Raw genomic sequence first — 24,539 nt, forward strand, 5'->3', positions numbered from 1 at the left:
TTGACAATATTTATGTTGTCACTGCAGTGCTCAGTTTTATTAATGTTTGTAAGACCTTCACTAGTTGAAAATGTGCTCTTAAGCTTGATAGTAAACATGTGTATGTTTGCCTTTTAATTCCAAAGGCCAGACACTCCTAACTAAATCAACAGAAATACACAGTTTTACTTTACCATGTTCCTGGGGAGTCAGCTGTGTAAGAGTAGAATGAGAAGCAAAATGCTGAGTTTCGGGCTGTCATTATTCACCTATCCACAGTCTGGAAGGCTTTGTGAGGCATACGACATTCGGTGTTTTTTTAATTTTTTAATTAAAATTCTTTGATGTTTTTGCTGGTGTTTTTAGATACTGAGGTGCTAATTTTTATAATAGTTCTGAGCTTTCGTTTTATCTGTCAGAAGACTAAGATAATGCCCTTGAATTTTTCAGAGTACTAATGTGGAATGTCATATTTTTATTACAGTTAAGAGTTTGTATTATAGAATAATACAGTTTAGGTGCATACTTGAATAATTAAGATAGATGTATAGATGTGCATATATTACATGATCATATTAATGAAGTCTTTATTTTTTTGTCCAAAGCTGAAACCATAATTTCTCCCTAAATATGAAAGCTACCTGGATCTGTACTCAATCTTTGCAGTCTGCTTCTTCCCCTTCCCCTTCCCCCCAACCCCCAACACTTAAATAATACTTAGAGGAGTGACATTAAGATGGTTCATGTCGTTTTAAATATTGAATTCTTTAAATTAAAGCACGGCATTGAGTGGCACTTAGCAATTTTAACAATGTCCAGCATCAAACATTTTAGGAGAGGAAAGAGCAGTAACACATCCAGTGGAAACTGATGGCATTTCAGGAGGCAGAAGGTAATTATTAAAATTAGAATGTTTTAAGTTTAAATAAGATTTGGCGTTTGACCAACCTTGGTGCCATGAAGCCAGAAGCAAATAATGCTCAGGTGGCTTATGGAAGCTGGCCCGGAGAGATGGAGCCAGGCATTAACTGCCAGTCTGGTGCTTCACCACACTGACGTAGGCTTGTGACTGGGGAGGATAGCACCAGAGTCACCTGAAGGACCAAGAAAGCGGAGCCTACGAGCGTCATGTCAAGAGAGCTCTGTTTTGTATCTCCTCTGCTGCCAGTGTCAGCCGTAAAGGTATTACTAAAGGTGAAGGAGGTTACCTTTCGTTGCTGTGTAGTTGAGGCTGCCAAATAGCTTGGAAGTAAATAGAGTATTAATTAGAGGGGATCTTAATTATAATGCTTAGCAAGCAGAGCAGACGTCATCATCATAATCAAGTAGCTTCACTTTTAATACAAGACTGACCTCTCGGATAATGACATACCCTTCTCTTATAGTAAGTTCTTAATTATTTTAACTCAGCCTCTTATGGCTACTTGGTGAAAGACGGTGTTAGTGTAATTGGTACTGCTTGTTTAAACCCTTATCTCTGTTGTAACTTTTTCTTTTTAAACTATCACTTATTCATGCTCTTTACTGTGAAGTAACACTTTGTTCTTTTTGCCTAAAAATCCAAATTAAAATTTGTGAGGGGATATTTATTCCATTATGTGGAAAAGAAAATATCCCTCTTAAAAGCAAGTATCGTTTTAGAAATTTTAACTGATTCCAAAAGGGCAAAAACCTGGTAAATATAAGAATTTTTTGATTTAAGAAGTTGATTAAAAACATTTTCTTAAAATCATGACTTTCTTCTCCTTTTTAAACATTTTTTGGGTTTTTTTGTTGTTGTCATTACTTTGTTTCCAATATGAGAAAATGTATAACTTAGAGGATGGTAAGTTTCAAAGTTGGCAAATAGTAAAATATTTATTTATATACATTTGCAGAAATGCTTCATCAATTTACTGGAGCAAAACACAATGATTCTCCTTCTAAAGAGAAAGTAAAGGTAAGTTAATTCCTCCTTTTTACCGTAAAAGTATGTGGGTTATAACTCACTGGTACAGTAGTCGCTTTCCTTGATTTGATTTACATGATAGAGTTGTCACTCATTTCAGTTTCTCAACTAAATGTTCAAAGATTTCTTCCTAGAAGATTGAATAGTGAAACTGTTTGGTTACATTTTTCTGATAAGTTACAACTTTTCTTTTTTGGAGGGGAGATAATTCATTTATTTATTACTATTTTTTTTAACGGAGGCGCTGGGGATTGAACCCAGGACCTTGTGCATACTAAGCATGTGCTCTACCACTGAGCTAAACCCTCCCCACTCAGTAAGATATAACTTTTTAATATTAAGTCAAATAGGTAAGTAGAACAAATTATAGGAGTTTGGCTTGGTCTTGAAAGTCTGCGTTCAGAGGGACAGTCTTGGTGTCCCCGTGTGCGCACGGCAGGGTGTGAACAGTAAGGTGGAAGTTCTCAGTAAAAAGGTGGCAGGGGAGTGGTAGGCGGGGTGTCTGCGGACACAGCTCGTAGTAATTGCCAGCGTTCATTTCAGCACGTCTGTGTTTGATTAGTAGTTGACATGCTTTGAAAAGGATAAGAGTAGTTTTACCTTTTACTACTAATTCAGGTTGTCATCCTCGTAAAACTTTTAATCCTTTGTACCTGTCCCAAATGCAGAATTACACGTATAGACCTTTTTTTAAGTCACAAACTTATTTAGCATTCAACTCGAGGTTAGGGGGAACACAACATAAATAGCGCTGTCTCAAAGGAGCTGTTAGTTGTGAGAAGACAATAATCACACAGTTAGGAGATTGTTTGATTAGTGCAATAGTCATCTATATTCATAATTTAATCAGAAAATGAAGGAGGAATACGTGTGTGTATATATGTATGTGTATATAGACACTGTATGTATATATATATACCTGTGTATGTGTATACGTATACTGTATGTGTGTATATGCGTATATATACACTGTACACACGCACACGCGTGTGCTCGCACACACACACACACCTGCTGCCCAAAGAAGGGAATGCTTAAAGTGGGTTTGAAATTACAGGGAAAGGGAAGAGGTGGATAGTATATTGACATACTAATGGGGGACCTACTTTTTTAAACAGAGGTAGTAGCGTGAAGAGAGCCAAGAAAGCACAGGAGGGGTGTGCAGGGGAATAGGGCAGCAGAAGGTCCTTGTAAGGGGTCAGCTGGCTTTGGAGACGTGACGGAGGGCTTTGTACATCTAGGTGAAGTGTTGCTGTTGAATGCGGTAGGTGGGAGTGAGCGCTCAAAGGCTGCCGAGTAGGAAGAAGATCCAGGTGATCGGTCTTGCCATAGGTATCAGTGGCGTCAGAAAATTCTGTCAGTATGAACAGACTCTGGAATCACTGTCAGTACACAGCACGTAGAATGCTACCTTTGTGATCGCTTTGTGGCCAGGTTTTTTTTTTAATGTCACTCACTGAGGAACAGAATGCTCATTTATGATAAAAGAGGAAACATATGCTCATGAATAAATACACATATTTGTGCGCTTCAGAAAATGATATTTTGCTGATTTAAACCTCAGCATTTGACTTTGGCTTTGGGCTTGGCCCTGTATGATGTTTGGGATAAACTCCCAGCAGCCTTAGTTTCATTCAGGCTGGCGTAGGCATTCATACACTTGCCTCATCTACTCACTCTGACCCCTTTATTAGATGGAGAAGAGGATTGTTTTATTTGTCTCTGTACTATCAACAACTCACACCTTAGAAAATAAGGTACCTGGGCTTTGAAATTGTAACTTAGCTTGCCTCTGAATAGTTGTGAGATTTTAAGTAAGTTATCTTTATTATATCTAAGTTCTTTTGTAAACTGTAAATGGGGATAATAATTATACTAAACTCATAAAATTACTGTTAGAATTAAAGAACTGTATAAAGGGCTTAGCCTGGTGCCTTGCACATCGTCAATGTTCACTAAATGTTAGCTATTACACAGCTTTTACTTTAATAGTTAAGTGAACATTGAATCAGAATTTGTTGGTAATCTATGGGTCAACCATCATGTGATTGTTTTTAAGCCCTCCCTCCCTTTTATATCTGTAATTCGCTAAGGAAAGAGGGGTAAAGGAAGTGTATTAGTCTCTAGATCTGGTACAAAAGCGCAGTCTTTATTGTCAGTAGGTCTCAGGAAAGCATTTGAAAGTAAGCATCACTGGTTAATAACGTGCGTGTAAGTCTGCGTCCTGGTAGCTAGATCGCAGTCTTTGATGAGCTCCCCTCACGAGCTGTGTGAGGGGCCAGCTGTTTCTAACCCTTAGCTTCCTCATTTGTAAGACAGGGATGGTTTCACCTAAGTGTGTGTGACTTGATGTTACGTTCAAAGGCGGTATTAAATTATGTTCTGTCCTCCTGTGCTGGTTTTCTTAGTTACACTTCTTGTGTGGTTAAATCTCTGTTTACCTTTGTCTTAACAGATACAGTCTTCTGTGCAAGATGCAGCCTCTGGGAAAACTACCCGTGCTCATCAGACCACGTGTTCAGGTGGAGCAGCACCAAATCACCACCAGCCAGTGCTTGATCGTCAAGGATCAGAACATTTACAGGGTGTGGAAAGCACGTCAGCTTTGCAACTTGTGCCTCCTTCAGGTAGGAAATTAACAAGTGAGTGACCGGTTGAACAGCTGATTTCTAAATCTACACATGAAAATGCTAAGATCATCCTAAATGTTATGTATCTGGGATACTGAAAATCATAACTAGCAAATTCCATGTTAGAAATAATCACATGGAATCAGGAAGCATAGTGGAGCATAGGAAGCATAGTGCTTTGCTCCCAAAGGTACGCATTACATTTGAATGAAAGAAAAGCGTGTATACAGTTCACACGCAACTTACTTCCAGATGAATTGGTATGTGGGCCGTGTATATAGAGCTGTCACCGCCGTGGCTCATGCTGTCAAGCTCTGACTCGGGAGATGTTGCCCTCGTTGCCATGAAGTCTGTAAGTTGGAAAGGTAGACAGGAATAGAGAAAGCACATCGAGAGATTGTACAGGTAGAGAAATGAGGTCATAAACATTAAAAATAGTTTACAGTTAAGGAAACTTGGGCTAGAAATACTTGCCTAGTGGTGGTTCCTGTTACCAAAAACATCTTCCAAAGCTGGAAATCGGTTTGCTGTTAGATTCATGTGACTTTATAAACGCCTTACCTGTTAGTCTTACCAGCAGTGCAGGTACGGCGTTCTCAGCCTGGCCCCCCTGGGCTGCAGGGCACAGGCGGACGCTTCTTTGACAGTGACGAGCCCAGCTCGTGTGCTCAGGCCTAGACCCGAAGCAGGTGTGCGTATTCCACATCCGTGTCTCCCTCCCTCCAGACTGCTCCCGGGTTTCCGCTCGGCCTCCAAGGGCAGGGGTTTCTCCACAGCAGAAGAAATCTCTAAGCTGTTTTACTGCAGCACAGACAAGGGGAACAGACACATTTTGATCCTCCTCTGTTGCTGTCAGTAAGCACTCCCTACTGTTCTGCGCTGAGTATTCCATTTCGTGTTTAACTCGAGTTGTAGCTCTTGGCCGTGGAGGAGGGGTGGAGACCAACACCAAAGGCAACACTGGAGGGCACCCCGGAAGAGGCATAGACAGAGATTCAGAGTGTTAAATTTTTATATCCATCCTTTTCTGGAAAAAGATTCTTAAGATACTCGGGAGAAAAACTGAAGATATTGTTCTAGGTCATAAATCACCTTAAATACCAGTGCACTGAGGTCTACATTGAGCTCTTTTATTTTGTACACAACAGGTAGCTTTAAACACGAGCATAACAAAATCAGATTTTATGTTAGGAAGAGATTGCTGCTTACTTTGTAGGGGATGGACTAAGATGAAGATGCTCTGATGTGGTGGGGACCATGCAAGGAGTCGAGTGCTGTAGTCTAGGAAAGAAATTATGGGAACCAAAACTAAGGCAGTAAGTACAGAAAGCATGTGGCTAAATTAGACATTTTTGTGGCAGAATTACCAAGCTTCATTAGAGTAAGTGTCTCCGGAGAATTATCTGATTGTCGGGTTGAAAATAAGAGGCAGTGCTCATTTTGAACGTGTTTGAGATGCTAAAGAAAATCTAACTGGAATTATACAACTAGAAATGGGTTTCTGGAATTAATAGGGTGTAACAAGAACTGTAAGGATTGCCAATATGTAGAAGCTACGTGAAGCCATGAGAATGAATGAAAACATCCAGGAAAATGTGCAGAGAGGGAGGAGAAGGGTCAATGACAAAATTCTAGGTAACCAAACTCCCTTAGTAAAAGTAGAAGAAGATAAAATAAGTTAACAGAAGAGGAAATTAAAGCTAAAAGGAAGAGGAAAATGGTATGACAGACGCTCAAGAGGTATGTGTTTAGGAGGAAAGCATCGCCAAGGGTATCACGTCCCACTACGAAGCGTTAAAGAAGGATGAGGAAGGCGGAGAGAAGGTTGAAACTGGCCGTGTGAGACTTTCTGCTTTTGCAGAGTCTTCCTTTATGGCCGTTTTGACTGGGGCAGAAGGCAGATTGTTGTAAACTGACAAGTAATGGAATCTGAACGTAAACCAGTCTTTCACATTTATTGGTGAAGAAGACGGGAAGGTAGCTGTAGCTTTAACAGGAAGGTGGGCTTTTTTACTTTTGATTTTTGTAAGACTGGGCGAGGTGGTTTTGTTTTGAGTTTTGAAATTGAGAGATTTGAAAACATTTGAAGGTTGATCAGAAAGAACCAGAATAGAGAAAAGTTGCTGTTTTCATTATAGTGGGTTCATAGAAGAATGGCAGGGATAGCTTTGAAGAAGAACAAAGACATTGAAAAGTAGTGGAAAGAATGCAGTCAAGATGGTCTTTTGTTCCTATTTTAAGAAAACATCCTACCCATGAAAATCAGGCTTTAAATGTCTGAGTCTTCGGTGGGGGTCGGTTTATCGTATTCCTTCAGCTTCTGATGCCGAGTGGCTGTTCTGCTGTGCTCAGCAAATTTTTCAGAACCGGAGTGGTTTGCATTTGCCAACTGTAGGTGGCACTGTGCCCAAGGGAAACTGCTAATGTATATAACCTATAAAATGTATATGGAATTTTACCTTTCTGGAGTTTGATCTTGGTGGAAATAAATTTTTGGTTAAACCATTACACAATGAAGGCAGAAATGTTTCTACTGAAGTTTTCTTGTGGTTTGACAAGAGTGTTAGAGTACAAAAATACTTAAGTTGAAGTCTTAAGTGTTGTCAGTTTTCTTCAAAATCTTTGTCATCATCTCCACATGAACTGGAAGATGTCTGGTTTTTTTTCCCTTAAAATAAGTTGGAGTTTTTAGTCACAGACGATTACTCAGCTTATCTTTATAGTTTATCCTTTCCCCAGCTCATAAAAGTCTTCCCTCAATTGTATTAAGAATTTTTTTTAAATATGCTATCATGAAAGTGTGACTGAACATGGCAAGTGGAAGGTAAATCAAGGAGTTTTCCATCTAGTAGGAAAAAACAGCAACTGGTCTGTAAAGTAAAAATAATGTGCCCTAAAAGAGGCAAAAACGAAATTTAAGGAGATGAGGAAGGCAGAATTGCACAGTCTCTTTGGAAGACGTGTATTTGTGTATACAGGCTTGAGAGGCATTTTTGTTAGAGGGAGCAACACATAGGAAGGTATTCAGGTGACCAGTAATTCGCCATGACCAACGCTTTGGTTGGATAAGCAGGAATACAAGGAAATAAATTTGGAAAGGTAGGTGAGGTTCAGACCATAAAGAACTGCAGTACCTGGAGACTCTGAGCTTGGCAGTCACGGCGTAGTCAGTGGGCAGCCAGCGAAAGGGTTCCGACAGAACGCGCGTCAGGGGGGTTAGCCTCCCGGTGCTGTGTCGGGGCAGCTGGAGCAACGGCGCGTAGGCACCAGACAAGGAAGAGGCCGGGTGGGCTGTGGGAGTAGTCGGAAAAAAATTAAGTAATGGAAAGAAGAAAAGGGGAAAGAGAGAGAAAACACAGGGGCGGCGTAACAGCTCTCCCAAGGGTGAGAACACGCTGGGTTTTAATAACAAAGGGGTGGGAGCCTGGGCGGCGCGGGGGACGGCGGCTGGTCACAGATGCAGGCTGGCGGGCCTGGAACCCAGATGAAGAGCAGAGGTCTGCGAAAGTGAGTTCCGTATCGTGTGGAGGAGCAGAGGGTCATCCATACGAAAATGTTTTTCAGAGAGTTGGACCTTGGCTTTTGTGACACTGTTCTCTTGACTGTCCCATCTCTGAATGCTCCTTACGAGGTTCCTTCTTTACCTGCCTTCCTTTAAATGTTGACAGTACTCTGAGCCACGTGCTCAAGCATCTTAAGCATCTTACCATTTTGCTTTTCTCCAGGCCTTTCTAGCCGTGTTCCAAAGCACGACTTTCTAAGCCAGGACCCCCCCCTCAGCTCTCACAGCAGCAGGCTTGAAGCAGACCTCCCGTTTGCCCCAGTGTGCCACACATGGGTCATTTTCTACTCACTATGGCATGTAACAGGCTGGAGGCTCCACTTACACATTCTCCCTGGGCATTCTCCTTGGTGTCTGTGACTTCTAGTCTCATTTTCACAGCTCATGCATCCAGGCCTCAGACACGTTCATACAACTCTACCAAGCATCTTAAACAGCACATGGGCATCTCAGACACAGCATGCCAAAGTGGACTTCCCCCTTTTAATTCCCACATTTAAATCTTTCCTCTTTAATTCTTGATAATGGCACTGGCACCGCTTACCAACTTAGAGTCATCCAACTGAGTCATTTATAATTTACTGCTGTTGACATGTGTGCTCTTCCTGCTCTGACCCTAGGCAGAGAAAGGACGTAGTTCTCTCCTGAGAGCTTTTCTCCCTGTTTTTCCACTCCTGTTTAACTGAGAAGACGTAGGTCCACTGAGCCTGGTAGGGACACGCGAATTTAAACTTTGTTCTTTTATTCAGGCATCCGCTGACAGTGTTTTGTCTCACCCTCCTGTGCTCACTCATCTCCTTTAATGGACCTTCCTTCTTCAGACCTTAAGTTTAAGTAGTGTGATTCAGCCAGATAACCAAAGGAACTGATGGGCGGTAGAGGCTTAGGTGTCAGTTCCCATAATTCTAGGTGACCAGGATTTTATGAGCTTGAGCCAATTAGTTGGGACCTATAGACAAGAGCTGGAGAGAACTGAAACAGAAATGACTCAATTAAATTTCATACCCGAGGATGCTCTTGGTCACAAATGACAGAAAAGTCAGCTCCAAACTGGCTCACACAATGAGGAATTTTGACAGCATGCACACGAGCAGTCCGGGAGCAGGTCCGTCACTCAGGCCTGGCCTGCCCGAGGCGTGAGCTCTGTGTCCGCCCCTGGCGTCACTCGTAACGGGCGAAGTGCTCGTGTGAAGGCTTCCCATCTCTCGGGACTGCGTAGTCTGTCCCCTTCACCTCACGCGACGTTGCGTGTCTGACTCCTCTCCCCTCACAGGGTACTTCAGGTGTCCTGTGTCTGTCCTCTCCGTTCTTTGTCTTGCCTTTGTCCTCACTTCGGCCACCAGGAAGCGCCTGCCCCTGGAAGCCCTGCGTTGGCCCCGGCTCGCCCTCCTCCAAGTGGTGCACTGGTGTGGGGGCAGGGTCGCCGCCACCGGCCCGGCCCGGGGAAGGCCGCGCCTGGGACGGAGGTCCGTGCGCAGGCAGGGCCGCTGCGCCCCGGGCGGGGCTCCGTAGGTTTTGGTGGATGAGCCACAATGTCAGCTGTGCTGTATGCTGACAGAAAAAACCAAAAAAGACGAAGAAGAAGAAAAGGGAAGGAGGTAAGTTTCAAGTGAAAAATGTTTATTTTACAGTGTAACAATTCCCCGAGTAAGAATACTCCAAAGTTAAGAAGCACAAACAATGTTATTCGCCGTTTGTGGCCTAGGGGAGAGAAAGGTCCGATTGTGGAGGCTCAGGATGCAGTGTCTTGACTGTACTGTTCTACTGTTGCATGCAGGAGGTTCTGAGCAGCGCCTGGCTGCCCCGCCTGCGCGGCATCAGGCCGGCGGTGACGACACAGTGGCATCAGAATCAGAATGTCACCTTCCTGTGCAGAAGGTAAGAGTCATCTTATTGTTTTCTCATAAATCTTGAAGGGATTTAAAATCGAAGTATGGAAGTAGTACAAGAGGTATTTTAAACCCTAATTTGAATGAATTTTTGGATCTCTAAGACTAATTTTTGCCTATTTGTTAAAAAAAAAAGTTAACCTGTGAGCAACACGTGTCCCCACTTTCTACATTAGTCCCCATACTTGTGTTTAATTGTAAATTCTGTAATGTTTGCCAGTTACCCTGATGTTGTTTTTTATTTTTGTTTTTTGTTTTTTAGTGGAGGTGCTGGGGATTGAACCCAGGACCTCGTGCGTGCTAAGCATGTGCTCCACCGCCAAGCTATACCCTCCCCCCTACCAGCTATCCTGATTTTAAAACATGTTACAAAACTATCTTTTGGAATTTGTTATGGTAATTTCTTAATGGAGTCTTTCGTGCACTTAATCTTCAGCCATACACTGAGCACTTCAGCAAGTGCTCGAGATGTTTGGGATGCATTAGATACATCAGACACTATTCTAGACATTTGAATCTAGTAATTCTCAGAAACCGTAAGTGAGATATTCACATAGCCCCCTTTTTCCCTCCCTCGCTCTCCCTCCTTTCCTTCCATTCGTTCCTTTCCTTTCTCACTGTAAATACTTCAGAGGACAAATCCTTTTGTGTGGGCGTGCTAGGGGGTCTGACAGTTCACCGCAAGGAGCACAGTGCTTTGGCGCTTATGTTTTCTTGTTCTTAGAATCTCTGACTTTCGTACATAATGCTCTGCTAATAATTATGATCATCAAAGAGTCCTGTGTTTAATTTGGGTGATTTTTATTGATAAGAACCATTTTAAAAGTGCTTTTTCTGATATCCAACATAATTTTATTTTACTGTTTTTTAAACTTAGTGTTACTATTTTTTTATGGAGGCGCTGGGAATTGAACCCAGGACTTCATGCATGCTAAGCTCGCGCTCTAACCCTGAGCTACGCCCTCCCCGTTATTTTATTGTTTTTTTATTTGGACAACAGAAGTGTCATCCATCTCCTTTAGGATGGAAAGCATAATGCAGCAGTTTCTCAAATTAAATCTTGGTTTACTGTGTACTAAATTCTTTGTTTCTAATTTAACAAGACTGTAATCTAGGCTGACCCATAATCAGGTTTGAAAGCAGCAAGAAGATTCTCAAAGGGGCAAAGCGGTTACAGCACAGATAAGCAGCAGAACATCCAGTAAGTGCCAGGCCGCTGGGGCCTGTGCCGACGGTACACGCGACCACGTCCGCTGTCTGTCTGTCTGTCCCTAGTGCCTCACGCGCAGCAGGGACTCAGTGTTGAAGTGACAGCTTCTGCAGGAATGGGGCTGTGTGGCTTGTTCCCTTCGCAACAGACTGTTGCCGTTCTTGGTGTTGTTTCCCACCCTTGCTTACTCGTTGTCAGCAGGTGACCACTCACCTGAAAGGGAGGCTACAGAATTTGGGCGCTAGGAGAGATTTTTGAGAATTAGTCTTTGTGAATAAACTGTAGCCCAGACAGTTCGAGCACTTGCCCGAAGAAGAGCTGAGATTAAATAAAACATTTCAGCAAACTCCCAGCCTCTTGTCATTTTACTCAGAGCAGCACCTTTGCTGTTCTCTTACTTCTGCCTCAAGAAAAGCTACCCTTCTTGCCAAGACTCCTCTCTCTTATTAATTTTCTTTCATTTGACAGAGACGTTTTGTGGAGCTCTCCAGCCATCTCCGTGGTCTCTATCATTCCTTTTGTCTTATTTTCCCACCACCTGCTTACATTTGAAACCAGACTTCCTCAGTTATAGCACTATTGACGTTTTAGGCTGGGCAGGTTTCCGCTGGGAGTAGGGCTGTGCGTTGTAGGGTGCTTCCCAGGAACCCTAACCTCTGCCCACCGGGTGCTGTACACCCTCCCCACCACTGTGGGACAAGCAGAAGCTTGCTCTGACGTTGCCAGATGTCTTCCCGGGGCAGAGGAGGACCACCCCTAGTTGAGAAGCTATGCCTTAATTTTACCCAGAATATAACTGTTCCCTTGTTCCTGTAATTTGCCCTGTCGGAGGAACCAGTGGTGTCTAAGACTGCTGCCTCCCTCCCTGAGTCCTGGAGGGGGAGGGAGCCAGGGCCTTGCACTGCTTCTCTCTGACGGGACATCCACAGTGGTCAGGTACCAGGTACAGTCTCTCTGCGGAGGACTCAGGTACATACTTCTAGACCTGACTTCCTGTGACTTTTAGTCACTTTTGACTTCTCAGTCCCCTGCAGCTGAGGAATTGCTAAACTCTTTGGGTTTTACTTTCAAGATATTTCCTTTTCTACTTCTGCCCCACAAACCAGGGTTCACTGCCTTCACTCCGAGCTCTCTGTAACATTCACAGCTGGTCGGACTAACTGGAGCCCTCCTTGTTCTGGTCGCTTCTGCCTTTAACAGCCCTGCACTGCTCCTCCCCATGTGCTGCTCTGAGCGTATTACTGGTGTGTACAGACCTGCAGTGGTTCTAACTTGGGCTCCAGAATGAAGGTGAAACACCTTCACATCATGACGCCAGCCAGCTGTTCAGCCTTAACTGTCTGCCTTGTGACTCACTGGAACTGAACTTCTCGCTTCTCCCCAGATACACCTGTGCTGTTCAACTGTCATGTTCTTTCTTCAGTGAGGAGTGCTTTCCATCCTCAGCTCTGCCTGCCAGAAGTTTTATTCTTCTCTGTGATACCTGAAAACTGTCCTGAACTCCAAACCCAAACGTGAACTTCCCTGTTTGATGGTCTGCCAGAATTTCATTGCGATCAAACAGAAATTTCAGGGACAGAGAGACCAGGGTTTCATCCTCTCTTCACTTCCTAGTAAATATGCTACCAGATGTTGCCTGCCCTGGTCCACACCTCTGTCCGAAGGCAAGATTCTTTGCTGACTCAGTAAAAAACGAAGTCTGAGCAGCCCATTCCGTGGACAGGAACAAAGACAGGTTTAGTCGGCAACACAGAGGAAGGACTTAATAAGCACAGCTGGGCGGCCAGCGGCGAAGGCCGTCGTGCGGTCGGGGCGAGGAGGGCTGTCTGACTCCTTTTACGACTTCAGGCCGGAAACTAAGAAGGCTTATGGGGGTGTCTTGTCACAAGTTCTCTTTCTGCCTTACTGAGACCATGGACAAATTTCGACCTAATAGTTCACGGAAACAAAAGAAAGGAGCGAGCAAGCGTACTTACTGCGGAGGCGGTGACCGAAACCAGAAAGTTGGACGGGGCGGCTAGGCGCCGCACGGCCCCCTCCCCCACCGCGGACAAGTAGATGAGCTCTTTTTTTTAACTTAAGGTAGAACTGACACAAGACATTACTAGTTTCAGGAATGCACCTTAAAGATCTGATGTTTGTATATACTGAGAAATTGCCCCCACAGGAAGTCTAGTCTGTCACTCTCCCAACATAGTTCACATTTTTTTTCTTGTGATGAGAACTTTTAAGATCTACTCTCAGCAAATTTCAAATATATAATAGCCTTACTAACTGTAGTCACCACGCTGCACGTTACATCCCCAGGACTAATTTTACACTGGAAATTTGTGCCTTTTGACTCTCTTCATTCATTTTGCCCACTTCTCACCCCCTCCTCCGGCAACAACCAGTCTTTTCTGTCTATAAATTTGGGGCTTTTTTGGGGGGCTGTTGTTCCTTGTTTTTTTTTTTAAGATTCCACATACAAGTGAGAGCATATGGTATTTGTCTGACTTAATTTCACTTAGCATAATGCCCTCAAAGTCCATCCATGTTGTCGCAAGTGGCAAGATTTCCTTGGTTTTTTATGGCTGAATAATACTCCACGGTGTACGTATGCCACATTTTCTTCTCCCATTCATCCACTGACGGGCCCGTGTGTTCCTTCCAGTCTTGGCTGCTGTGAGTAATGCCGCAGTGACCAGGGGAGTGCAGATCTTTCTTCAGGATTCTGCTTTCATTTCCTGTAGCCGTGTACCCAGACGTGGGACTGCTGGGTCATTTAGCAGTTACACTTTTTGGGTTTTGAGGTGCCTCTATGCTGTCTTCTGCAACAGCCATATCAATTTAAATTCCCACCAACACTTTTCTCCACATGCTCACCAACAGTTATCTTTTGTCTTTTTGATAGTAGCCATGCTGACAGGTGTGAAGGTGGTGTCTCATCAGGGCTTTGATTTGTACTTCCCTTCTGATTAATATCCCATTATGATTGGTGATGTTGAGCACCTTTTCATGGATTTATTGGCCATCTGTATGTTCTCTTTGCAAAAATGTCAGTTTAGATTCTCTGCCCGTGTTTTATTCAGCTTGTTTGTTTTTCTGCTGTTGAGTTGTATGAGTTCTTTATCTTAGATATTAACCTTTTATCAGACACATGATTTGCATGTATTTTCTGCCATCCAGCAGGTTGCCTTTCCATTTTGTGTTTGTTTCCTTTGGTACGCAGAAGCTTTGTAGTTTGTCGTAGTTCCACTTGTTTATTTTTGCTTTTGTTGCCTTTGCTTTTGGTGTCAAGTTCAAAAAACTCATCACCAGGATGGATGTCAAGGAGCTTAGCATCTATGTTTTCTTCTAGGGGTTATAATTATGATTTCAGGTCTTATATTCAAGCCCTTAATCCATTTTGAGTTGATTTTTGTGTATGGTGTGAAATAGTAGTCTAGTTTCAGTCTTTTGCATGTGGCTGGCCAGTTTTCCCAACACCGCCTATTAGAGACTGTCCTGTCCCCATTTTATATCCTTCACTCCTTTGTTGTGAATGCGTAAGTGCATGCATTTATTTTTGGACTCTCTATTCTGTTTCATTGAGCTGTGTGTTTGTTTTTATGCCAATACCATACGTTTTGATTACTGTAACTTTGTAATACAGCTTGAAGTCAGAAAGCGTGATCTCTTCAGTTTTGTTCGTTCTCAAAATTGCTTTGACTTTTTGGGGGCTTTTGTGGTTTCGTACACACTCTAGGTATTCTATTATTTTCATTGTGGTCAGGAAAGAATCTTGACATGATTTCAGTCTTAAAATTACTAAGGCATGTTTGTGGTGTAACATTAACTATCATGGAGAATGTGGCAGGTTAATTGCTTAGAAGGGCCATCTAGACATGTAATATCCAGTGTCCAAAATGATAGCCACTAGCCACATACGGTTATTGAGCCCTTGAAATGTCTAGTGCAACTGAGAAAACTAGGTTTTAAAACTCTGGCATTATCTTACTTTGCCTCTGATTAATCGTTTGTATATTTTTGCTTTATTTTCCCCATAGGATCATAAATATCTTGATAAATATCTTGATTACAGTGATCAGTTAATTTTTATATTTCTTATAGATTGTCATCCCCTTAACATATATGTTTTACATTAAGTTGAAATAATTGTCAAGCATGCTATTTTAATTTGATCTTAGATGAATAATTGAATTTAGCTAATCTGTTATGCTATTTCTGACTTTAGAAACCTTTAACATGTTTACTAAACTTAAGTTTAGTAAAATTACCTGAAGCCTTTGGAATCTTTACTTTTGATCCATTACTGTATCAAGAAATATTGCTTTTCTTCCAAAATTTAGTTGTCATCTTTAGACATAAACTGAATCAGATATTTGTTTCAGGATCTAAAGATCAAGAATGCAGACTCTTGGAAAAGTTTAGGCAAACCAGTTAAAACATCAGGTGCACTGAAATCATCAGATGAGCTCTTCAACCAGTTCAGAAAAGCAGCGATAGAAAAGGAAGTAAGAGCCCGCACACAGGAACTAATACGGAAACATCTGGAGCAGAATACAAAGGACACTCAGGCACCTCAAGAAAATCAGAGGTCTGTAACTTACCAGGTTAATGGAGGCTCTGGGAGACACAGACATGTATTTAAAATACATTAAATTTCTATTTTGAAGTGACTAATTCAGCATTTAGTAGACCACAGATCAAAGTATAATTGCAGAAAGTAAGTTTTCGTTGATTGTTTTTTGGTAAGTAGTAGTATCTGTTTTGGAGAGGACAGAAATAGTCAAGTGATTGATTAAGCTATTAAAGATTCTAATACTGCTAAGTTATAAAGACATCATAATTTCCCGGGAATGTCTTCATATAGTTTCCATTCTGTGCATAAGAAGATAATGGTAAATCTTGGTCATAGTTTTCCAAAACCTGCTCTTCGTTAACAGAGATTACCTGATGTAAAATTTGACATCAAAAATAAATCTTAAAAATAATGTCATAATATATGAAAAAGGGTATCTAGAACATTGCATTTTATTTGTTCATTTAACAACGTATGTTAGTAATAAAAACTTTCAAGGCGCTTGAAACCTACTTTGAACTTTACTGTTTCTTCAAGTGACCACGGCTGCACTCAAGAACCTTTTCCAGATAAAATGCAAAACAAGTGTCTTGGAGCCGAGCAGAAGGAACGTCAGCAGTCGCTGGCGGCGCAGGATAAAGGCCGACTCTGGCTTCTCAGAGACCGGAATTTAGCTCGGGAGAAAGAGCAAGCGCGGAGGAGGCGAGAGGCAGTGAGTGGACTGGCTGACAGGGGAGGGCCTGGCGGGGCGGCGTCTTCTCGTGCTCGAAGCTGTCTTCCGGGTGGCTCTGCAGTGCCAGTCACCTCCTTAGTGGAGTGGCCTCTGTAGTGATGGTCAGCTTCTAAAATCAGAGTAACATTAAAATTTCACAGTTGAAAGACACAAGCATACTGTAATAACAGAGCATCAGTCCTGGAGCTGCTAGCCTTTGGGTTCAAATCCTGGTTCTGCCACTTACTAGACTTTCGGACCTGGGCTATTCATATAACCTCCCTGTGCCTCAGTTTCCTTACCTGTAAAGTAGGAATAATAAAGGCGACAGGTGAAATGAATTTACACGTATTCAGCACATATAAAAATGCCTGGCACGTGGGTAAAATCACCTCCTGTTATTACTCCTGAATAACCTGTAAACCTCCTGTATGAATTGAAAAGAGGCCTGTGTTTAGGATTCCTAAATATATGGAAAGTGATGTTTTAAAAAGTAGAATTGATTCATTCCTTTATCCATGGATTGTTTAAAAATGTGTTAGTTAGTTTCCAAATATTTGGAAATGTTTTGGCTTAGTGAAAATAATAGAAAATTAATGACTTCTAATTGGATTCCATTGTGGTCAGAGACCATATAATGTCTTGAATTCTTTTAAACTCACTAACACTTGTTTTGTGTCCCAGATTATGTTGTACCTTGGTAAATAATTCTCTGTGCACTTGAGAAGAATGTGTCTTCTCCTGCTGGTGGGCAGAGTATTAAACAAGCCAAGGTGATTTATAGTGTTTTTTCGAATCTGCTGAGTTCTTGCTGATTCTCTGCCTGCTTGTTCTGTCAGATATTGAGAAGGGCATTGGCATCTACGATTGTATAATTGCAGACTGGTCTTTTTACCCTTGTAATTCTGTCAATCTATTTCATGTATTTTGAAGGTGTTATTAGGTGCATAAACATTTAGGCTTAATATGTCCTCTTGATTAATTGACCTCCTTCTCATTACAAAATGACTTTTATTCCTGGTGATACCATTTCCTCTGAAATACAACTGTTTCACCTTTTTATGTCTAGTGTTAGCATGCTGCGAAAGTGTTCCGTTCTTTTACTTTTAACTTCCCTCTGCTTTATGTTTAATGTGATTTTCTCGCAGGCAACATGTAGTGAAATCTTGCCTTTTTTGAAAAAATCCAGTCTCTGCCTTTTATAGGAATGTTTAACCAGTTATGTTCAATATGGTTCCTGATACGGTTAAGTTTGAGTCCATTGTCTTGCTTTTTTTTGTTTGTGTCATCTGTTCTTTTCTTTTTCTTATTTTTCCTGTGTTCTTTTAGATTAAGCAAGTAGTTTTTGTGATTCCATTTTATTTCCTTCATTGGTTTATTACCAGTAACTCTTTGTTTTTACTTTAGTGGTTGTTTTGGGGTTTCTAACATATACTTCAGCTTGTCACAGTCTTCAAGTTATGTTATACCTTTTCACATTTAGCACAATAGCCTTGCAACAGTGTGCTTCCATGTCTCCCCTCCCAGGCTTTAGGCTGTTGTTTAAGCAGTCAGGTTATCTCTAAAAGTTTTAAATGATATGAAAAAAATCTTACGTAGTTAGCGTTTCAGTGTTTTTCATTTGTTTAGATCCAGATTTCAAATGGTGTAATCCTCCTTTCCCCAAGGGAGCTCTTTTTAACATTTCTTGCAGTGTGGGTCAGCTGGTGACGAATTCTTTCAGCTTTTGTGTGTCTGAAAATAGCTTTGTTTGGCCTTTGTTTTCCATTAATATACTTTATTTTTAGAGCGTTTTAGATTCACAGCAAAACTGAACGAAAGTATAAAGAGTTCCCACATGTTCCTCCCTTTTCCCCACAAATGCGCAAGCCCCCCCACCGTCACATCCCACGTCAGTGCGGTGCGTTTGCTGCAGTCTGTGACCCAGCATTGATACGTCGCTGGCAGTCTTAGTTCATCAAGCAAAGGCCATAGTTCACATCAGGTTCACGCTTTGTGTTACACTTTTCATCGCTTTTGACAAATGTACAGTGACATACATCAGCCATTATGGTACCATCAGAGTGCCCTCCCTCTCCTGAGAAGCCCCTGTGCTCCTGCTGTTCACCCCTCCCTCCTGAACCCCTGCCAACCACTGATCTTTTTACTATCGCCATAGCTTTGCCATTTTCAGAATGTCATCTGAAATCATACAATATACACAGCTTTTTCACATTGGCTTCTTTCACTTAGCTGTAAGCATTGAAGTTTCCCTGTGTCTTCATAGATTGATAGCTAGTATCTTTTGAGTGCTGAATAACCTTCCATTGTATAAAATGTACCACAGTTTACCCACTGATAGACATCTTGGTTGCTTCAAAGTTACAGCAATTAAAATACAGCTGCTGTGAACATTTGTGTATAGGTTTTTGTGTGAATGTGTTTCATTTGAAGTTTAATTAGTCAGTTACAATGTGTCAATTTCTGGTGCACAGCACAGTGTCCCAGTCATGCATATATATACACACATTTGTTTTCATTTTCTTTTTCATTAACGGTTATTATGAGATACTAAATATAGTTCCCTGTGCCATACAGAAGAAATTTGGTTTTTTAAATCTATTTTTATATATAGTGGTTATCATTTGCAAATCTCAAACTCCCAAATTTATTCCTTCCTACCCCTTTCCCCCTGGTAACCATAAGATTGTTTACTATGTCTGTGAGTCTGTGGTGTGGATGTGTTTTTAACTTGCCTTCATTTTTAAAAATGTTTTTGCTGGATATTGAATTCTAGATTGTTAGTACTTTTTCTTTTAGTGCTTTAAAGATGCCTTCAGTGTCTTCTTGCTTGCTTTGTTTCTAATGAGAAATTTGGTATCTTTGTTCCTCTGTATAAAACATGCCTTTCCTCTGGCCACTTTTAACAGTTTTATTCATCACTGGATTTTCAGTAACTGTTTTTGTCATGTTCCTTGTGCTTTGTTGAGCTTATTGGAGATGTATGTTTGTAGTTTTTATCAAGCTTGGAAAATTTTTGGCCATTATTTCTTCATATTTTTTGTGTTTCCTCTTTTTCTCCTTTTTGTGACTCCAATTCCCTTTATGTTGGGCCACTGGTTGTCCCACCTCAGACACAGTGGTGGTCATCTCCAGAAGTTTGATTCAGGTCTTTTAATGTTTTTTGTATCTCTGTTAAACTTGGAACAAATAGGATGCAGTTATCATAGCTGTTTAATGGGCTTCTCTGCTAATGCTGACATCTGCGTCGCTTCTGGGTTGATTTCGATCGATTGATTAATCTCCTCTACAGATAATGTTTTTATACTTCTTTACTTACCTGGTAACCAATGATGCCAGATGTTATGAATTTTACCTTGTTTTGGGTGCTGGATATTTTTGTAATCCTGGGAAGTCATGTGAATACATAGGACATAATAGGAACATTAGCTCCAGAAGAAAAAATCCATTGGCTTTGGCTACAGTATTGACTATGATACAAATAAATTCCCTAGGAAACAATATCCCAGCTTTTTTTCAGCTTCTCATTTATAATATGAAGGCAGAAACAGACCGCAGTCAGCGGCGCTGTGTCACGGGTGGCGTCACTCTAGAGCAGGGTGCGCTTGCAGGGCGCTCTGCAGCGAGAGGAGCGCGCTCGGTGCGGTCAGACACAGCAGTAGCCACGTGTTACTGAGCACGTGAAGCGTGGCTAATGTAAGTAAGGAACCAAAGTTCCTGTATTACTTAATTTTAATTAACTTGAACAGCACATTTTTCATACTGCCTTGTTTGCTTGTGTGTTAGGAGCTCTTTACTGAAACTTGACTAGTGCTCTGCTGGAAGTATGTCTCTGCTGACCCAGGCTCTCTCCTTTGGGTGCTCGCACGGGCCTGACGCCAGGCACCCACAGGTGGTGTCTCCGCCACCCACTTGCCACCTAATAACAGCCTACCAGGTAGCCTGGTATAATTTCTAATATCCCCAGCATTTTTCTGGAACCCACTGAAATGTGACTAAAAATGCCGCCTGTCACAGCTTGACAGGCAACAGCTTGACGCCGGAGCTGCTACTGCCATCCCTGACGACCCAGACTCAGGCTGCTGCTCCCTGCCAGGTCCATCCTGTACACAGAGGCAGTCACTCGATGCGAGGAGAGCGCCCAAGAATTCACCTCATGCCCATTCCCTCGGCCTAGTTTTTGATCTTAAACTTGAGTGGCTGAAGTGTACACAGGACCACTGAGAAAGGAATATCCAGGTTATGGTGTCAACTGCAGAGAGCCGTAGTTAGTACTTAATAGTGGTATCGAAGGGTAATCGGTAGAGACAGCAGCCAGTTCCATATCAATAATCGTTCCACAAGTATAGATTTAGTCAAGATGGAAGAGAATCTAAAGTAAAGTACTTTTAAATAAAACAAGTTTGTTACCCTTTTTTGGAATTTTGCAGTATGTGTGGATACTTAAAGGAGTATCAGTAATGTATAAAGTAGGACAATGTATCCAGCTCATTGGAAGGTTAAAATAGAACTTTTGAGGAACTGTTCGGGCTGGACATGTGGTGTCCTAAGAGCTGGCATTAGGAAAGCAGCCTGGGTTAAGATCTTAAGAATTTATCTTTTTATCTCTAAGGCATATTTGAAGAAATTATCATAATTTAAAAGAGTCACACATAGCTTTAATGTCCTTTTGGTAAGTAAGTCATAATCTTAAACCTCCCACGTAACCAGAGAACACGGTTCCCGTCCAGGAAGTCAACCAGCTGATCACCAGCTGGTGCTCTAACCTCCTCCTCCGGGCTGCTGCTGCTTCCTGATGAAACATTTTTGAAACGTCCCTAGTTTGTGTCATTTCAGACGCAGCAAAGACTGACTTGCTTCACCAGGGCGTGTAGACAAGGCTTCCGAGTAGAGCTAGGGAGCATTTGTTTCTTTGTCTTAATTAGCTTTTCTTATACTTATTTTAAATAGCTTCCTTTTTTTTTTTTCAACTTTTTTTTATTGATTTATAATCATTTTACAATGTTGTGTCAAATTCCAGTGTAGAGCACAATTTTTCAGTTATACATGAACATATATATATTCATTGTCACATTTTTTTCTCTGTGAGCTACCAAAAGATCTTGTGTATATTTCCCTGTGCTATACAGTATAATCTTGTTTATCTATTCTACACTTTTGAAATCCTAATCTATCCCTTCCCACCTCCCACCCCCTTGGCAACCACAAGTTTATATTCTATGTCTGTGAGTCTGTTTCTGTTTTGTATTTATGCTTTGTTTGTTTGTTTTTTAGATTCAACATATGAGCGCTCTCATGTGGTATTTTTCTTTCTCTTTCTGGCTTACTTCACTTAGAATGACATTCTCCAGGAGCATCCATGTTACTGCAAATGGCGTTATGTTGTCGGTTTTTATGGCTGAGTAGTATTCCGTTGTATAAATATACCACTTCTTCTTTATCCAGTCATCTGTTGATGGACATTGAGGCTGTTTCCATGTTTTGGCTATTGTAAATAGTGCTGCTATGAACATTGGGGTGCAGGTGTCTTTTTGAAGTAGGGTTCCTTCTGGCTATATGCCCAGGAGCGGGACTCCTGGTCATATGTTAAGTCTATTCGTAGTCTTTGGAGGACTCTCCATACTGTTTTCCACAGTGGCTGCACCAGACTGCATTTCCACCAGCAGTGCAGGAGGGTCCCCTTTTCTCCACAGCCTCTCCAGCATTTGTCATTTGTGGATTTTTGAATGATGGCCATTCTGACTGGTGTGAGGTGATACCTCATTGTAGTTTTGATTTGCATTTCTCTCATAATTAGTGATATTGAGCATTTTTTCATGTGCCTATTGATCATTCGTATGTCTTCCTTGGAGAATTGCTTGTTTAGGTCTTTTGCCCATTTTTGGATTGGGTTGTTTAATTTTTTCTTATTGAGTCATATGAGCTGCTTATATATTCTGGAGATCAACCCTTTGTCGGTTTCATTTGCAAAAATTTTCTCCCATTCCGTAGGTTGTCGTTTTGTTTTACTTATGGTTTCCTTTGCTGTGCAGAAGCTTGTAAGTTTCATTAGGTCCCATTTGTTTATTCTTGCTTTTATTTCTTCTAGGGGAAAATATTTGAGATGTATGTCAGATAATGTTTTGCCTATATTTTCCTCTAGGAGGTTTATTGTATCTTGTCTTATGTTTAAGTCTTTGATCCATCTTGAGTTGATCTTTGTGTCTGGTGTAAGGGAGTGTTCTAGCTTCATTGTTTTACATGCTGCTGTCCAGTTTTCCCAACACCGTTTGCTGAAGAGACTGTCTTTATTCCATTGTATGTTCTTGCCTCCTTTGTCGAAGATGAGTTGACCAAAAGTTTGTGGGTTCATTTCTGGGCTCTCTATTCTGTTCCATTGGTCTCTATGTCTGTTTTTGTACCAATACCATGCTGTCCTGATGACCATAGCTCTGTAGTATTGTCTGAAGTCTGGGAGAGTTATTCCTCCAGCCTCTTTCTTTCTCTTCAGCAATGCTTTGGCAATTCTAGGTCTTTGATGGTTCCATATAAATTTTATTATGATTTGTTCTAGTTCTGTGAAGTATGTCCTGGGTAATTTGATAGGGATTGCATGCATTAAGTCTGTAGATTGCCTTGGGCAGTGTGACCATTTTAACAATATTGATTCTTCCAATGCAGGAGCATGGGATAGCTTTCCATTTTTTAAAGTCTTCTTTAATTTCTTCATCAGTGGTTTATAGTTTTCTGTGTATAATTCTTTCATCTCCTTGGTTAGATTTATTCCTAGGTATTTTATTACTTTGGATGCTATTTTAAAGGGGATTGTTTCTTTACTTTCTTTTTCTGTTGATTCATCGTTAGTGTAAAGAAATGCCACTGATTTTTGAACATTAATCTTGTAACCTGCTACCTTGCTGGATTCTTCCATCAGCTCTAGCAGTTTTTGTGTGGACCTTTTAGGGTTTTCTATATATAGTAACATGTCATCGGCATATAGTTTAAATAGCTTCTTAGTGTTTATTAAACAACATTGTGCTGAGTGTTATACATGCAATCTGGCTCATCTTCATAAATATCTGTGTATAAAATAAATATACGTAAAATGCCTGGGTTAGCTAATTTGCCTTAGGTCACAGTCAGTCATTGGCAGAATCAAGGAAAGCCCCAGGCTTCAGCACTACGTGTTACAGCTCTCTCACATAGGTAAGGTATTAGCCCATTCAGAAAACAGGCTTTTGTGTCTAGCACTGTGTTGGCCAGAGAGAGCCGTGAAACCACATAATCTCAGTTCATGTTTATATTAACACAGAATTTTCTCTCTTGGAGAGAGAGGTTAAACTTGTTCTTTGTGTTTTTGTTACGTTTTAATTCTTACTTACCACGTGAACAATATTTTAACAAAAATAAGGTAGTATTTGAACAGAAATTTAAAATTGTGTACAAATCCATTGTGTTCAATAAATTGCATTCATTTTGTATGTTCCAAATGTTGCATAATCATTTTTTATATAAATGTAATATAATGAAGTTATAAACCTTTTAAGTAACATTTACATTTTCCCTTCCTTTCTACAGATGGCTGGTACCATTGATATGACTCTTCAAAGCGACATTATGACAATGTTTGAAAACAACTTTGATTAAAACTCAGGTTTTTAATTAACCATCAACTTACAATGAATAACATAAAAGATTAAACTGCATATGGTAAAATGATTGCTTTCAGACACCAAGATACCAGTCTTATACTGTATTTTGACTGCTGTAAGATGATTAAACATTTTCACTTACATTTTTTAATAGCTATATGTTCATTTTTTTAATGACATAGTTTACAGGAATTTTATAGTTTTGGATCCCTAAAAATTGAATAAATTCCCAGAAGTTATTCATTTTACAGTCTACTATGTATATTATAGGCTTTGTCTAAGTAATGAAAATCCAAAAGAGATGGTCCCTTTTTGTTTAAAAAATTAAGAATATATAAGGATATCAAAAATACAGTGCCTGCTGAGTTTGTTTTTTAGAAGGAGTTGTCATTTAATGGAGTTTAAACCTGCTTC

General features: G+C 41.0%; 1 protein-coding gene across 1 annotated transcript in view; it reads left to right on the forward strand.

Annotated features, from left to right (window-relative positions):
* Positions 1 to 24,120, forward strand: part of BRDT (bromodomain testis associated) — a 42,454-nt gene extending 18,334 nt beyond the window's left edge. Inside the window, exons 12-18 of the mRNA XM_064489575.1 lie at positions 1,857 to 1,918; positions 4,383 to 4,554; positions 9,393 to 9,617; positions 9,897 to 9,997; positions 15,592 to 15,797; positions 16,320 to 16,494; positions 24,052 to 24,120. Coding sequence (XP_064345645.1) covers positions 1,857 to 1,918; positions 4,383 to 4,554; positions 9,393 to 9,617; positions 9,897 to 9,997; positions 15,592 to 15,797; positions 16,320 to 16,494; positions 24,052 to 24,120 — 1,010 coding nt within the window. The remainder of the gene's footprint in view (positions 1 to 1,856; positions 1,919 to 4,382; positions 4,555 to 9,392; positions 9,618 to 9,896; positions 9,998 to 15,591; positions 15,798 to 16,319; positions 16,495 to 24,051) is intronic.
* Positions 24,121 to 24,539: the final 419 nt, after the last annotated feature.

Source organism: Camelus dromedarius, chromosome 9 (genome assembly GCF_036321535.1).
Source record: "Camelus dromedarius isolate mCamDro1 chromosome 9, mCamDro1.pat, whole genome shotgun sequence".
Taxonomy (NCBI): domain Eukaryota; kingdom Metazoa; phylum Chordata; class Mammalia; order Artiodactyla; family Camelidae; genus Camelus; species Camelus dromedarius.